Source organism: Protomyctophum parallelum (genome assembly GCF_964188405.1).
Source record: "Protomyctophum parallelum genome assembly, chromosome: 18".
In the NCBI taxonomy this organism is placed as follows: Eukaryota; Metazoa; Chordata; class Actinopteri; order Myctophiformes; family Myctophidae; genus Protomyctophum; species Protomyctophum parallelum.
The window spans coordinates 35,531,987-35,547,929 of record NC_139716.1 but is presented as its reverse complement, the minus strand read 5'-3'; the positions used below and the strand labels follow the sequence as shown (position 1 = coordinate 35,547,929).

At 41.7% G+C, this 15,943-nt stretch overlaps 1 protein-coding gene and 1 long non-coding RNA gene across 2 annotated transcripts in view; both read right to left on the bottom strand.

The window, feature by feature from the left end:
- The window catches only part of trappc14 (trafficking protein particle complex subunit 14), a 36,181-nt gene extending 31,764 nt beyond the window's left edge, over positions 1-4,417 (bottom strand). Inside the window, exons 1-3 of the mRNA XM_083789561.1 lie at positions 3,872-4,417; positions 3,615-3,628; positions 3,138-3,475 (exon numbers count right to left, since the gene is read on the bottom strand). Coding sequence (XP_083645687.1) covers positions 3,138-3,475; positions 3,615-3,628; positions 3,872-4,143 — 624 coding nt within the window. The 5' untranslated portion in view covers positions 4,144-4,417. The remainder of the gene's footprint in view (positions 1-3,137; positions 3,476-3,614; positions 3,629-3,871) is intronic.
- A 2,539-nt stretch (positions 4,418-6,956) lies between these two features.
- LOC310875789 lies at positions 6,957-15,634 on the bottom strand. The gene is made up of 2 exons (XR_014570686.1): positions 10,559-15,634; positions 6,957-10,496 (listed from the first exon to the last, which is right to left on the bottom strand). It is a non-coding gene; the product is annotated as an uncharacterized lncRNA (long non-coding RNA).
- Positions 15,635-15,943: the final 309 nt, after the last annotated feature.

The window sequence follows — 15,943 nt, the reverse complement described above, 5'->3', positions numbered from 1 at the left end:
CATGTGATGTGTCAAAGTAGGGATTTTTCATGATTCTGAATCAATTGCAAGCATTTATTTTGCACGACAAACACTCCTTGTCCTTGGGCTAAACACAGCCATAGTGTTTACCTCATCACATTTGGGGCGACGGCTATGGCCGCGTTTTTGTACTGCAAAAAACTGAAAAGTGCATCTGTGTGGTAAAAATAAATGTGTTCAACTTCGGTGGTCAAGCGATGCTGAAGAACAGAGAAAGCTGGTGGTTTGTGGTTGCATTTAAAACTGGCTACTGGCGGTTAAGTGACCATCAATTACATGACACAGCGCTGTCTGTCTAAGGAACACACTTCCACAAACCATGGTTTAGAAAAGCCTTTTGCCCTCAATATAACTCACGGCTGTATAATGCAGACCGAAATGTCATTTCCACAATAAGACTGTGTGATTGTTTGCAAGGGATTGGGAAGCATGCCAAGAGACCAAACGTATCCAATTCACACGAGCCAAGGAGCACTTGCTTTCCCACACTCTGTGCTCTGGGTATACAAATGGTTGGAGATTCTGGCCTTTAAGTGTAAACTAGGGCTGGGAACGGCATACAACTTTACCGATATCAGTGCTGATTTTGACGGACAATATTGATTTAGTCACAGTCCTTTAAATAAAATTCCATTTAGTTTCAGTCATATTTTAGTCATCTGAAAGGTTTTAGTTTTAGTTGACTAAATCTACAGTTCATTTTGTCAACTAAAATGTATGTTGGCAGGTGTTGAAGGCGTCGTAATGCCTGATTTTACACGATACGTATCGCCATGGACCAAACACAATTATTTTGAAGAATTAGCGAACATCAACTTAGTTAAAGTATTAAATACTGCACAGTGCACACATTAAAACACATACAATTCAGGCCCACAGAGATCTTTAAGGTACATTTTTATGTTGCGTTTCTAGAATTCCTGTTAATAATTAATACAACCATCTTCTGTGGGCTCCTGTATTTTATTTTATCTTTTGTCTTTTGCTGCAACAATAATATTGCAACAAGCTCATGTCTGAGTCTCAGTCATGAGCCGTTTGTTATGTGGCACCATATGCGATGTTTATTTTTGAAAACTGCATCACACATCACATTTCCTGCCCTATCAAATCGATACAGTAGCCTCTGTATCGATTGGCAAGCATGACAAATTTACAATACAATATATTGCCTTATCGATTTTGTTTTAGCACAGCCCTACTGTAAATCTCTATCTATAATGTCTATACTCTATAATGCCAGACTTATACCTTTTTGTGCTTTTTTTTGCCCCCTTTTCTCCCAAATGTAGTCGTTATGCCAATTGATTCCTCCCCAGTCCCCACACGCATCCTATCCTACCCACCGGGAGGACGTAGTTTTCATCCTACTATTCCCACACAACACTCCATGCTGACAGATGCTGCCCCAGCCCGTAGGAGTACATGTAGTGACTAGGGCTAGGGCGGTATGGTTTATTTTGTTATCTAAGAGGTTTTAGTAATTTCCGACCGTGGACCTATTCAGTCACACCCAGCTGAGCACAGTAGGTAGGCTGCGGTGCGCACACCGTGTTTACCAAACTTCCTCGTAGGACAAGTGAAATCCTATTATACAATATTTAACCTGCCACAACACGGATCGCCAATAAAGTTAAATGTCATTCTTGACTCGGCTTAGCCAAGGAATGCACACTCGTCTATCAACTGCTGTGTAGCCGGGGCTATCCCTAGTAGTGCCCAGGATTACAGCTTAGACCATTGGCAGATTTGGCACCGGGTGAAAAATGGGTTACAAAATCATGGGGCACATATGAGAAATAACATAAATATTTAATAACTTTATACTTAAAAAAAGAAAATCTGCTATTTTCACTATATTTTTATATAATATTTTTTGAACATGCAAATGATTATGACAATTATCCCAACAAGAAATGCGGTGACCTAAAATAATTGCAATTGGGCGATTATGGAAAAATTGTGACAGGACTACCTGCCAGACAAGAGTGAAATGGGAAGAGTTGTTTTTTTCCCCTGCGATTTGACATGCATGTGCAAGTCGAGGCTACTTGCACAACACCTGCAAGTGAGTTCTCACTCACTCACACTCACTCAGGTGCTTCCAAGTTTAGAAAAAACTCTGTGTGTACATATCTTGTAGCAAGCAGGGCGTTGTGTCACAAACCAGGAAACGCTAGTGTGCAGACACACTAGCCATTAGGTTTTCTGCATCTGCAGAACAGAGCTGCTACTGTCAATGAGTCTGCTTGTCTAAATGTCAGAGGCCAGGGGAAGTGTGAGAAATGTGGTTGGTTGGTTGGTTGGTTGGTTGGTTGCGTCTTGTGTGTGAGGTTTTCGCTTCTTATCAGCTCAGGAAATGTGAAAGCACGCAAAGGGCCTGGTGTTGACTGATAGCGATGATGACATGTAATGTATAAAGTCCACACAACAACACATCCATACAGTACAATAGTGTATCAACCTAGGCTATTCAATATTTTTTTCTCTTTGTTCTGTTGTAATATGAGTCTGTCTGTTTAGAGAGAGAGAGAGAGAGAGAGAGAGAGAGAGAGAGAGAGAGAGAGAGAGAGAGAGAGAGAGAGAGAGAGAGAGAGAGAGAGAGAGAGAGAGAGGCAGACATACAGAGATCAAAGCCCTCTTTTATAGTGGTCCATAACATAGGTATCTCTGTGAGCAATCTGTGTGTGTGTGTGTGTGTGTGTGTGTGTGTGTGTGTGTGTGTGTGTGTGTGTGTGTGTGTGTGTGTGTGTGTGTGTGTGTGTGTGATCTTGAACAATGGTTCTCAAAGTGGGGTGTGGGGACCGACCGCCAAGTATTAGTGTTTCTCAAATGTTTTATTTGCAAGGACCCCCTTAACTCTGAGAGTGTACAAATGGAACCAAATCCATAAGGGTCCATCTGATTCCATTTGTACACTCTCAGAGTTACAGACCTGTTATTTGGTCATTCAGGGTTCTGGTAATATTATTGTCCACTCATTTTGTATGTCCATGGAAAAAATTGACAAAACATTTTGACAAAAATGTCCACCACAAGCCAGCTTGGCGATGATGACCCCTACTCATTATTGAAAGAGTGAGAACTACAGATTTAGCAGGAATTTGTAGTACTACCTGCACCGGTGCCTTGCGGTGCTGCCTCCCGTCGCCGGCAGAGCTATTGTGTATGAGGAGCGGCTTGCAGCGCCGGAAGGCCCGGGGGCTCCTCTCCCCCCGGCGTCTCCCAGCGGGGGCGTCGGCGGCCGCCGCCGCCTCGAAGTCGCTCTCGTGAGTCTCGTCCAGGTCTTCTCCCCCTCCGTCGTCGCTGAAGCTGCTCTGGAAGTCACAGCGCTGCTGTCCCCCTCCTGCCCCTCGGCCGTCCGCCGGGCAGACGCTGGCCACGGCGCACAGGGAGCCCACCAGCTGCTTCCATTTAGACGCCGGACAAGGACCACCGCCGCCGTCACCTGGGGCTGTCACATTTTTCAACATGGAAACGATTTACGATTATGCAAAAATAATTGCGATAATCTCAAAGAATTGCGATTATCTCAAAGAATTGCGATGAGGCAATTATATAATAATCGTGACAGGCCTACTGTCACCGGCCACAGCCTCCTTGGTTGCTGTTACATTATATATTATATATACACATTTGAAAACTTGTGAAATGGGACATTCTGCATAATGAATGTTATACTTTTGGTACTTTAAGTACTGTTTGGTGCCAATACTTTTGTGCTTTTACTTTGAATTCCAGACTTTGACCTTCATATAATCTTGCAGTATTGATACTTTTACTTACAATACATTTGAAAACGTGTGAAATGGGACATGGGTACTTTTGTTTTTAATAAGAATACTTTTACTCAAGTGAATTTTGACAGTATTTCTTCATTGCAGAAGTATTGGTACTTTCCCCACCACTGGTCGCTGCTTCTTCTCCTCCTCCTCCTCCTCCTCCTCCTCCGGCGTCCCTGGAGCGCAGCACGAGCAGGAACTGGACAGTCTCGCCGAGGTAGAGGTGGCTCCGCCGGGGCAGCGATCTGTAGCCGGCCGGGTCATGGAGGAGCTGCTCGGAGACGGGCACCGCGGGGAAATACATGAAGTACTCGCACTGAGACTCCATCATTTGAACCATATTCCAATATTAATACTAATAATACCGCTAATGTTAGCCTGCTAGCGCCGCTGTCTGCACTGTGAGAAGATAAACAACCGTGGTTTAATGATCACCAGAATCTAAACCACACTTTACAAGATCCTGGGGAGGTGTGATCCTTTGACGAGACGTCCAGAGAGGAGATCGGTGCTGTGGTTGAGGTGTTTATGAAGGATAATGTTGGTTGAATGGACGTCCTCCATCACTCTTTCTCTCTCTCCCTGTGTGAGTGTATGTGGATGTGAAGCTGCCTCCTCCAACCGCTGTCTGTCTGTTTGCTCTGCTGGGTGTCTATTGCAATCAGCAGGGGAGAGCAACGGAGCGCAGAGACCTGGATGGACGGAGCGTCCTATTTAAAACCAGTCCAAATAAATTGAGCTGCGAGCACTTTAACCTCATTAAGCCAAATCTTTAAAAGGAACCCTGGCTAATGAGACAAATATGCCTTAAAACATTATACTTGCCCTCTATTACTACAAAAATAACACCATACACCATAAATAAAGAATGATTATTTTATTATTTTATTTTAGTTTTAGAGGGCAAGTATAATATTTTAAGGTATATTTGTCTTATTAGCCAGGGATCCTTTAAAAAATATATAATAATAATAATAATAATAATAATAATACAATTATATAGCTGATCTGCAAGCTCACGGCAATAATGTGCTAACTAGGCTACAAAAGTCTGTGTGTAATTCACGTAACTCTGGAACTGTTCCCCCCACCGACTTCAACTTCGACACACGCATTCCACACCACCACAGGGGTGCACGTGCTTGGTGTCGAGTCGGTCGGACCCACGGTTGTCCAGAACCAGCACAAAAAGACCTATGCCCTGCCCCCTGCCCATGTCCATATGGAGCTAGCCTGTTCTTACATCACAGCACTCCATATTTGGGCATGCTTGACACAACTCCATAAGCTGGCCTGTTCTGACATCTGGACAGGGCCCCTGTTCAGGGTCCATATGGAGCTGGCGGAACTTTTTTGAGATTGAGATTTCTTTGTTGGAAATACCGCACCGGAGTGCACTTGCCTATTAGTTTTATAGCACGCAGTACACAATACATATCCTGTACATTTGTATATTCACGTACAAGTACACAGCATAGGCACTCATACACATATCATGTTGTATCACAACAGCACAGTGCGCTGCCGCTCAGTCCGTGCTTCTGAACGTGCCCTCTTACCGCCCTAGGAGATTCCACATAAAGAGTGGATGATTAAAAAAAGAAAGTCTGGTAGGTTCTGTTTTTTCCAGCGACACTTTGTTTTGGTCTCCCCTGTTTATTTTTTTTGTCTCGCCAGTAAAAAAAAAAAAGCACTATGATGCCCACTTGCATAACACCAGAGCCAAATTCAAATACCCAAAATTTCCACCACTCGCTTTTTATCATCTTTTTAACCTAAATTATAACCTAAATAACACAATCAACAGCCATAGAAGGGTTCCAGGAGGCAGGAGCCCTTGCCAGGGCCTCAAACCCAGTACTGCACGGTCCAGTTACCCTGAGAGCCAAGCAAGGGCCCCTGGGCCACGGCCCCACTGGCCCAATGGATAATTTGGCCCTGCCTGAGCCAAATTCCAATACCTCGGCCACTCGCTCACTCACAGCATGGCAGTGTTACAGTGAAATTGGTGACTTGCCGAAATATGTGACCATATTGTGGACTTCACATCACTCACGTGGAGGACTTTAAATAATTATGTTGAACTCTGCTAATAAACAAACCGCAATGATTTACATTCGGACACTTTCACATACATGTACGTTGATGTGAGTGATGTACAGTATGTCTATGCGATTGTGACATATTTCAGCAGGTCACCAATTTCACCGTAACACTGCCCTACTCAGTCAGTTGACCTTGAGTCGTTCTCCCCAAAAACCGACTCAAACATGGGGGGAAATTAAATGTTTATATATGCCATGTTTATAATGTTTATAATGTGGAATGAACTACCAAAACACATTCAATATTCAACTCCCTATCCAAACTCAAAACTAAACTAAAATATTTGCTGACCTTTAAAATACAAGTGAGCATTTAAACGGTCTTTCAAACATGTTTGGGTTCATTTTGACATCAAATCAGGTTTTTGTGAGCACCCCAGACTGTTTTCTTGATTCAGTAGGCTATTATTTAGATATTGATTTATCCAACATGCCACCTTTCTCTACAAACCCATCGTAACTTCACACTTTTCACTATCATTGACTGATAGTTTTCTTCTAATCATTTATTTGTCATATTTTAGGGGGGGAAATTAAAAAGAAAATACATGAATAATGTACATAGCTGTCCGGGCAGCTAGGGTACATATAGCCTGACAGCGTGTTGTGGGTTCGAGTCCCGATCCAGACAGCCTTTGCTGCATGTCACTCCCCATTTCCTGTTAGCCTACTGTCCTATCTATAATAATGGATTATACCTGCAGGGACAAATTACTTGGACTTGCATCTTCCTTGGACCTACCCATAGATTAGACAAGGGACATTACTTGTTTTTTTCCCCCCTTTATGGACCTACTTGCGGATTATACCAGTGACGGTCTACTTTATGTGGATTATGTGGTTGAATCCCATGTACAACGCACTTGACTGACCTTTCCGTTTGTATTTTTCTAGCACCTTAACGAGACCATATATGCACAGTACACATCTGCTGCTATGCTCGCATACCTCCTTTATGTGTAAATATGTTGATATTTTTTGTTTCTCGTTTAAAAAATGGTCACATTTGAAGGAAATAAACTGAGAATGAAAAGAAAAAACCTTAACGTACACATGACAAACTTTTATTTTCAATTATGTATCATTCGTACACGTTATGCTGTAGACCCCAAAATGTATTAAAAAAAATAAAAAAAATACAGAGCTACAAACAATACTGTCACAGTACCAGTCAATCAAGTGTTTTTCTTTGTTGACAAATAATAGAAAAATAAAACACATAAATTCAAAGATATAACTGAACAATATAGTCAGTTCAAATGTGCATGGAGTGGACATTAAGCGCAGTTGTTGCGTTTTCATATCACATAGCAGGGAGTGTGTGTGTGTGTGACTTCTGAATATCAGAAACCTTGTATGTCCAAAAGTACTTTTCAGGAAATGTAGCCTGTGTTCCAATGGATTGAATGTAGTTGTGGAGCCAATGGGGTAGTTGCATGACGATGCAGGGCATTCAATTGCATAACATTTAAATCAAAATAAAGCATTTAAATATGGAGATACAAGGTTTCTGCCTAGCCCTAGCAGATATGTTTAGGAGTGTAAATCTGTTTGACTTAATTAACCCTTGCTTTTCATGCACAAATACCTAAACAGCATGGACTAGAAGGGTTACCATGTCCAGTTAGTTAATGCAAATGTTTTTAATTTGCATGTCCCATGTTCATAACTTAAAATTTAGATATGAAGATGAGTATGTAATGAAATTCTTAATTTAACTCCAAATGGAACCTTGTTCACTCCCAGAGTTAATATAAAGTATCACTTGGGATTTCACGTTGGCAGAAAACATGAATCTTTCTCGATAACAGCAATGCACAGTGCATTCCAGTCGTACCAGTACAACAAAGCCCTTCAAAACCACCCCCAAACCCTGACAACAAAACCCACCATCTCCAAATGAGATTATCCATAAGTATACGTATACAATAATAAATACAATATGTACAATATGTAAATGCAGATCGCAACAATAAATACAGAACAAAAACAATGTTGTTTTAAAGCCCTGGTCCGAAACGTGACTGCACTAAGGCATAGAAAACAATTGTCGAAATGGACGGGTTTCACCTGTGATTCACAAAGTGGTGGTGGGCCGGAGTAGCCAGAAATCTACAAACATTGACTATATTAAAACTGCAAACCGGAACTTATTTTAATGAACAAAACATAATTTTAACCAATCTTTATGGTTATGTTACAACATACAGTATCTAGTACACCTAGCACCTGTGGTTGGAGTTGGTCTCCCTATACTCTCTCATGGAGACACATATGCCCCATCTTGGGCGCACCTTAACCTTTATCCCTAAACTACTATCTTGTGAACTTGTAGATCGGCTATTTTGAACTAGTTTACAATGTTTTTCAAAATATGGCAAATAAGTTTAGGGATAAGCGGTAAGGGGTGCCGCAAGATATAGCACTTAGACCCTGATGTCGACAAGTAACCCTGCCTGATGCTTCTACCGTATGTGTGATGTCTCTTCCCTTGGACAAGCACAGGGATTGGGCTCATGGATGAGTGGGTAGACAGTTTGTTTGAATACCACCCCAGGAAAGACATAAAAGGTGCTCAGTGTGGTTTTTAAAGTGTGAAATAATTATGTTGAGTTTACAAGTGAAGTCTCAATAATGAAATCAACACAAGAATCAAAAGGTGGAGCATTAGTATACCGTCTCTCACACAGATTTACGGTATGATTCTCAGAACAAAACAACATTCACCATCATCAACCCCCCCCCCAGATCAACAATATGAATTAAGAGACCGCTTTTAGAACGCAAGAGACAGCGGTCTGAATTTCTGCTGATTCATATAGCAGTTAAGTCGTGGTCAACAGTAAAGGCTCATTCACACTTTGTTGAAGGACGCCCCAAATATGTATATGGTTTCATTTATTTTGTTGGTTCCATCTGCACAGTGTTATGGAGGTCCTTGAAACAAAACAAATGTTTGATAACTTGTATAGTGGGCAAAAAGGAGAGGACCTGGTAGTAGCATAGACCCCTGGGTGACCCCCGTCAATATAGTATATAGGGTTTAAGTTGTTAATTAAAGAAAATAAATGGACCTGCTGCAGAATTCTTCATTAGTCTGTCTAAACAGGCCTGGCTGTAGCCTACTCCCAGACAGAACAAACGCACGCGCAGTCGCGCACGCACAGGATATTAAATGTCACACACCCAGCTGAAGAAACTGACCTTATTAAAAATGGAACCTGAATTGTCGTATGGAGGCTTTTGTCAGCTACATGGTGACATTTAAAAAGAAACGAGAGAACTAAATAAATGATGCAGTTGAGGAAAATCGATTCCGGCTCCACTGCCGGCAGCTCGACCAACATTCGCACACAAATAAATGATTAATAACTGATTCACAGCAGAGTAGGGAGCTTAATAATCAAATGACAGTCTCCTTTATGTGAGACTGAGAATCAGCCATCTTCTGTAGGCCTACGTGAAAATGTGATCATTGACACATTTGTATAAAAGCAGAGAATGCACTGCACATCCACTCTGCTAATCAGGTGTTGGGCAAACAGCACGGTACACTAAGTTCTTTGTGTTTGCCTATTAGGTAAGGGCAAGTCTAACCGCCTCTGACAACTATTTTTAACGATGACAAATCCCGTTTCAAAAGCTACCGAAATACACACATCACTTTGAGTGGGTGAAACATAGAAACAAAAAGACTAAAACCTGCACACTCACGTGCTCCGCAACAATTTATTCAATGACGTTTCAAAGGGCCGTTGAATAAGTTGTCTCGGAGCGTATGACTGAGTAGGGTTTGTTTTTCTTTTTTCCCCCACACACATTTCACGACATTCATGTTTCTTCTTATTACATTCTGAACATGTTCGTCTATAATGACATGCCCCAAAATAGGGGCAGCAGGCAGTAAACGTGTGGGTTTGAACAAGGAAGGGTCCTATACTTAAAAGAAGCAAAACCGGGGTCATTAGCAGGGGAAACACAAAGAGCCCTAAATGACCACTATAGGTCTGTAACTGTGAGACTGCACAAATGGAACCAAAATTGAGTTATGGGGGTCCTTGAAAATAAAACATTTGAGAACCGCTGTCCCACAGTAGTTCCTATTATGCCATACACAATGCGTCATAATGGAGACTGACATTCAGTAATTGGGTCTTAGCCTATGATCAAAATAAGCACAGTATAATGGTGTATAAGAAACTATAGAATGTGCCACGGACATATTTGTTATTCATTAGAAATGAGAGCTCCCGATCCACCATCCACACAGGAAACCAGACACCCTCCAGGGGCCAAAACGGTAAGATGAAACCAATCACAGTGACACTGTCTGCGCTGGTGGGAACAGAACATCTTTTATCACTGACTAATAGGCGGCAAATCAGACAAATAATATTATGTCATCCAACCCATTAAAACCGGGAAAGCATCGGGTGTCATTAAAAAAAACAAAAAAACAACTCTTAGGATTTATAAAAGTGGTTCTCAACATAAAGCTGCGAGCTTGTACATCTGCAATTTCTGAAATTTTTTGAAAAATCTGTTTGATAAATTTGAATAAAAAAACAAACAAAAAAACACAAATCTTCTCTTCTGAGGGAACACCACATTTTAGGATGGGGGGGGGGGGGGGGGGTCTGCGGCCTCGACATGAAAGAGTTTGAGAAGGACTGATTTAGAAGGCATTTGTAGAATCGGCCTCAGGTTTATAAGGGAACAGGCTTTTGTTCAATCAGAAACAATCAGATTGCTGCTCTGAAACAATCCATGGCATAATGTTACTGTTAAGGTATATTCAGTGATTTCACTTAATTCAAACATCACTTTTGTTGTGATAATCCTCCCTACTATAGAGTGTGCTGACCATGAGGAGTTCTTCCCTGTCCCAGTTAACCCCCCGGGGTTAACTGGGGACAGGCTAGGTGGCCCAGTCTTCATCCAATCAGGATAGAGAGGGGCCTTCCACCATGACCGAGCGGGGGCGGACCTTGGTGTGTGTGCTGTTGGCCTGTCGCGTGTCCCCCCACTGTAGTGCGTGCATGTGCACATCTTGTTACCGGGGGGGGGGGGGGGGGGGGGGGGTTCCAAATCACCCAAATCACTGAATGCTCCTTTAATGTTTGGATCGGAATTAATATTGTCATGGCGGATGTTAGTGACAATGAGACGGTTTCAGAGGATGTCATGAAAAGGAGCAGAGAGCCCACTCAAAGCCTCCATTTATACTTGTTCCTATGACACTGCATGTAAAGTAGATCTACAAGCTCACAATGCTGTAGAGGTCTGCCAATCTCTGCGCACAACACAGACACACGACAGAGTATAAATTAGGCATCACACATTCGCTAGGAGCCATTTGAAAGGTGCCACAAAATCCCCCTAGATGTTAACTACAACATTATATTGCTATAGCAAAAAAAATATCCTTTCACTACTGTACTACAGTATTTTCAGAGACAGTTTCGAAGTGTTTCAGTTCCGGTTTTGCTCACGTGGACTTACAGTATATTCATTTCCAGACATTCTGAAAGCAGAAGAGAAGTGACACAATGACACGCTACGATGGAGAGAAGCTCACATGTACCGCACAGAGCAGCCGTTTAAAAAATAAAAAATAAACTATGATGATAAACGAATTATGCTGCATGATGACACACATTCCCTAATTTAAGTCCTTTTGCTCGTAGCCCACATTTTGGAATCACGGCCCACCAGACAGAACCTCCGGCATCAAAATTAAACGGGTTTTTTTTTTTGTTACAACACGTGCTACGATAGTAATCATTTAGTGTGTGTTCCGTAACAAGGGGTCTCTGTATCTCTCCAGATATTTAGTAAACAGAAAATACATCAGAATATACATTTTACACAGCCAGAAGAGATAACTCATAGAGGACACAGGATAAAAATAAAGTTAAATTGGAAGAAATGGAAGAAACGGAACATTACCATAACATTTAATCTGACAAAATTATCTAAGTGCGGTTCTCTCTCCTGATTGGATAAAATTGGTATCCCCACCTGCAAACCTAAGAGCCGGAGAGATGGGGAGACCCCTGTTACTGAACAAATTGTATACTGTAGCAATTACTATCAGAATATAGAGATAACATATCCCTTACAGCATCTTTAACAATAATGTTTCCAGTTTACTGTTCACTTCTCATGTCATTCTGCCCTCAAACCAGCAGGTGGCTTAGAATCATGGCTCTCTGTCTTGCAGAGCAGGGGCTGAAACTGTCCAGATCACCAGACTAGGATCTGCACACAAATGTACTTTAGAATGGTTCCGGATGGGATAGGATAGGATAGCATAGGAAGAAAGGGGAATGGAAGCCGCTTCCTATTTTTGCGAGGCAAGGAACAATCTGCGACCGAGGCCTTGACACACAATCACAGGGGATGTCTGGGTAGGCTATGTGGACTGACTGGCAGCTCTCTGGAGTGTGGCTGCATAAAGAGCGCTCGCAACAAAGGCGGCCCCCATGCAAGACGAGACTCGTGCTGTCAAATGTGACAGAGCTGGTATGTCTAAGCGCCGTGTGTTTCAGCACAACAAAGGCAATGTCTGTCAAAGTGTGCACACAAGCACACGTGCATGTGTGTATGTGCGTAACATGGCAGTGGGATTGTAAGAAGGTATGCATGTGACTTCCACAAGGGCTTTACTGTATATCGTCTGTCGGGCAGAGAAACCTTGTATGTCTAAAACTGTTACTTTTCAGGATTCAAATTCTAATGTATCCAAAGTGGCAGATCTACAAGCTCAAAACACAGCACAAAGGATCTGCCCATTTGTATGCTTTTATGTGACAATCTGTGGTATGGTGTTAATAAAAAAAAAAGAAAAAGGCAAAAACTTAAAATACGACGATAAGAGGTTTCTGCCCGACAGTGCATACTGTCACATGCTTGCAAGAAAGAGTGCAAGACTAAATCCGTGCCGAAAGGACACACATTTGTTTTATGCAAGACTGTGAGATGTGATGTCACATGTACGTCACATATAAGTCACAATTTCAAAATTGTTTGGATTTCACCACAAGTCATCAGAAGTCTTCAGAAAATAGCTAGCAGCTCTAGAAACATCAGCTGTTTTCGCCTGTTTCACCTACAACCAAGCAGTGGTGGAAATTAACTATGTGCATTTACAGTACTCAAGTACTGTACTTTACATTTCTTGAGTACATCATATTTTTTATACTTTGTACTTTGTACACTACATCTCAGGGGCAAATATTGTATTTTTTTTACTCCACTACAATCATTTGGAAACTTTAGTTACAAGATACCTTGAAGATTCAGATGCAGTAATTATTACAAAATATACATTAACCAATTCTAAGCAAGTCTTCTTTTATACTTCAGTTAATCGAAAATAGCTGATCTACAAGCTCACCGCGCATTGCGATGCATCTTGTTGTTAGCTTGTAGATGTAGACACATTTACAAACATTTAAAAATATATATTTGTGAAATGGGACATTCTGCACAAGGAGTACGGCCGGGGACTTTTCCTTTATGTACTTTGAAGTATATTTTGATGCCAATCATTTTGTAAAAACAAAAAGAAAAGGAGGACTTTCACTTGTAACATTATTTCTCTGGCTATATTTTTACTTAAATCCGAGTACTTCTTCTACCACTGGCTTTGGTGTGGTTAAAATCACTTCTACACAAAGCACCTGTATGCATTTATTTTTGCCATCTTTCTTATTCACCACCCTCTGTGAAGCCTGCGGGAGGAACTGGGTCACATTTAAGATGCAGCTGCGCTGAGATTTACTATCTCCTCCCTGCACTCATATGGACTTCATTTTTCACTGCCGACAGCACATGGTGACTGGCTGGGTTGCGTGTGTGTGTGCATGTGTGTGTGTTTGGGGGGGGGGGGGGGGGGGGTTCTATAGGAATGACTCAGTGGGAGTGTACAGCTCAGAGTGAAATGGACACATTCCATTCGCTCCCGTGGGAGTGATTCTGAAACATGATTTCATTTCAAGGATCCACGGTTTGATAGACTCCATTCGATATGTTTCTGTTATTATTTTTGATCTCCATGACAAACTCCCCTCAGTATCAATTTAACTCTGAAGCTGTACTGCCTATTGTACACGTTCAGGGTCACAGAGCCGTACGGGTCCATTCGGTTCCAAACGATCCCGTAAGGGTCCATTTGGTTCCTTTTGTAAACATTCACAGTCACAGACAGAGCTGTAAGGGTCCATGTTCTTCCAAACTATCAATCATTTAGATGGGGGATCCCCCCGGAACCCCTCTCCAATGATGCCTGGGGGGGGTCCCGTGGACCCCCACGCAGAGAACCACACTGCTCTAGCAGGAGTGAGATCGGTGGGGACGGCAAACAAAAACATGTGAGGGAAGAGGAGTGCATTGTTTCACAACCAGCATAAAAAAAAATACATTAAAAAACACACACCCTACACTTGAGGGCAGAGCAGAACTGACACATTGATACATGTAGCACTGCAAAAGGACTTAATACAATTCTCAACTTGTAGTGTATAGGTGTGTTCACAGTTCACACCATCTCCCTATTATGAAGGAAAATGTGCTGCCTAGAGCACTTTTTCTACTGTAAATGAAAATAATGTGGTTTTCAACCCTCTTCATATCAAGGTCCATTATTTATTCAGCATTTGAGCCACGGACCACCATTTGATGACCTCTCGAAACCTAACAGACCCTTAATAAGGGTCCATTTGGTTACCAACTCTCCCATCATTTAGCTGGGGACCACCTGGAACCTCCAAGGACCACTGGTGGTCCCCCGGACCACCAAATCACCCTGGCTGTAATGATTCAATAACCTTCTGGGGACCCTGAGGGTCCCTCGAACCCTAGAACCCTGAGGGTCCCTAGAACCAACATTGAGAACGGCAGTTAAAAAAAAAAGTGTGTTCTGTATATGCACAAAATGTTAAATGTTACATTGTGAAAAAGACACCCTAAAAAGAATGTCAGAGGACCTAGACTCAGGGGTGTGTCCTTTGCATTGAACTGCAGCGAGGAGAGAAAATAAACATCTGTGGCTCAATTATTCCTCTCCGAGCTAATAAGTTACTGCGTAGCGAAACGCTGTGGAGCGGATCTGTGGCCTGCATCGTCAATAATGCTTGGTTTTAGTGGTCATTAGATATTTCAACATTTTAGTTTGCCTCGATGCTCGTACCGAAGTCAAAAGTACCTTTATGTACAGATGCTTCAGAAAAGCAAGAAGCTTGACATTTTGAAGTAAATGTAAAAAAAGAAATAAAATAAAAATATGTGGGGTGTATTCACCTCCATGCACATGATTCACGTGATAAGAAAGAAAACAAAAAAACATAACCAGTGGTGAAAAGTAACTACCGGTAAGTGCATTTACTTAAGTACTTGCACTTAAGTACAATTGTGAGGTATTTTTTTTTACTTTACTTGAGTATTTTCAATACTTCTACTCCACTACATCTCAGATCCAAATATTGTACTTTTACTCCACTACTTTTAGTTGAAAACTTTAGTTACTCTGTAGATTTGATTATTATTACAAAACATACATTACCCACTTCAGCCCTATATCCATTTCGGCCATTTGAAAATAGACGCTCTACAAGCTCACAATGCATCGTGTAGTAAATGTTGAATTCCGGACATTTACTTGTAACAGGGTATTTATATATTGCAGTATTGATACTTAAAGGGATTGTGACATTTAAAAAAAAGGTTTTGGAATTGTTCTTGTTTTTTTTAGGTTTTCTAATCTCAATTGCACCCAAAAAACATGAACTTTTAACATTCAGTAGATTTTCTGTGATCTGGGGTTTTCTGGCTCAAACAGGTGCTCTGATTTGCCGGCAGTAAGTGTCATCACTTACTGCAAATCCCATATATGTCAATGGGATTTGCCAGCAGATGTCACTGTTTCACTGTGTTGCCTGTTTTCATTGTAGCTCAAAAGGCCCAAAAAACCCCAAAGAAAACTTCAGACCACAGAAAATCCACTGAATGTTCAAAGTTCAGGTTTTTTGGGTG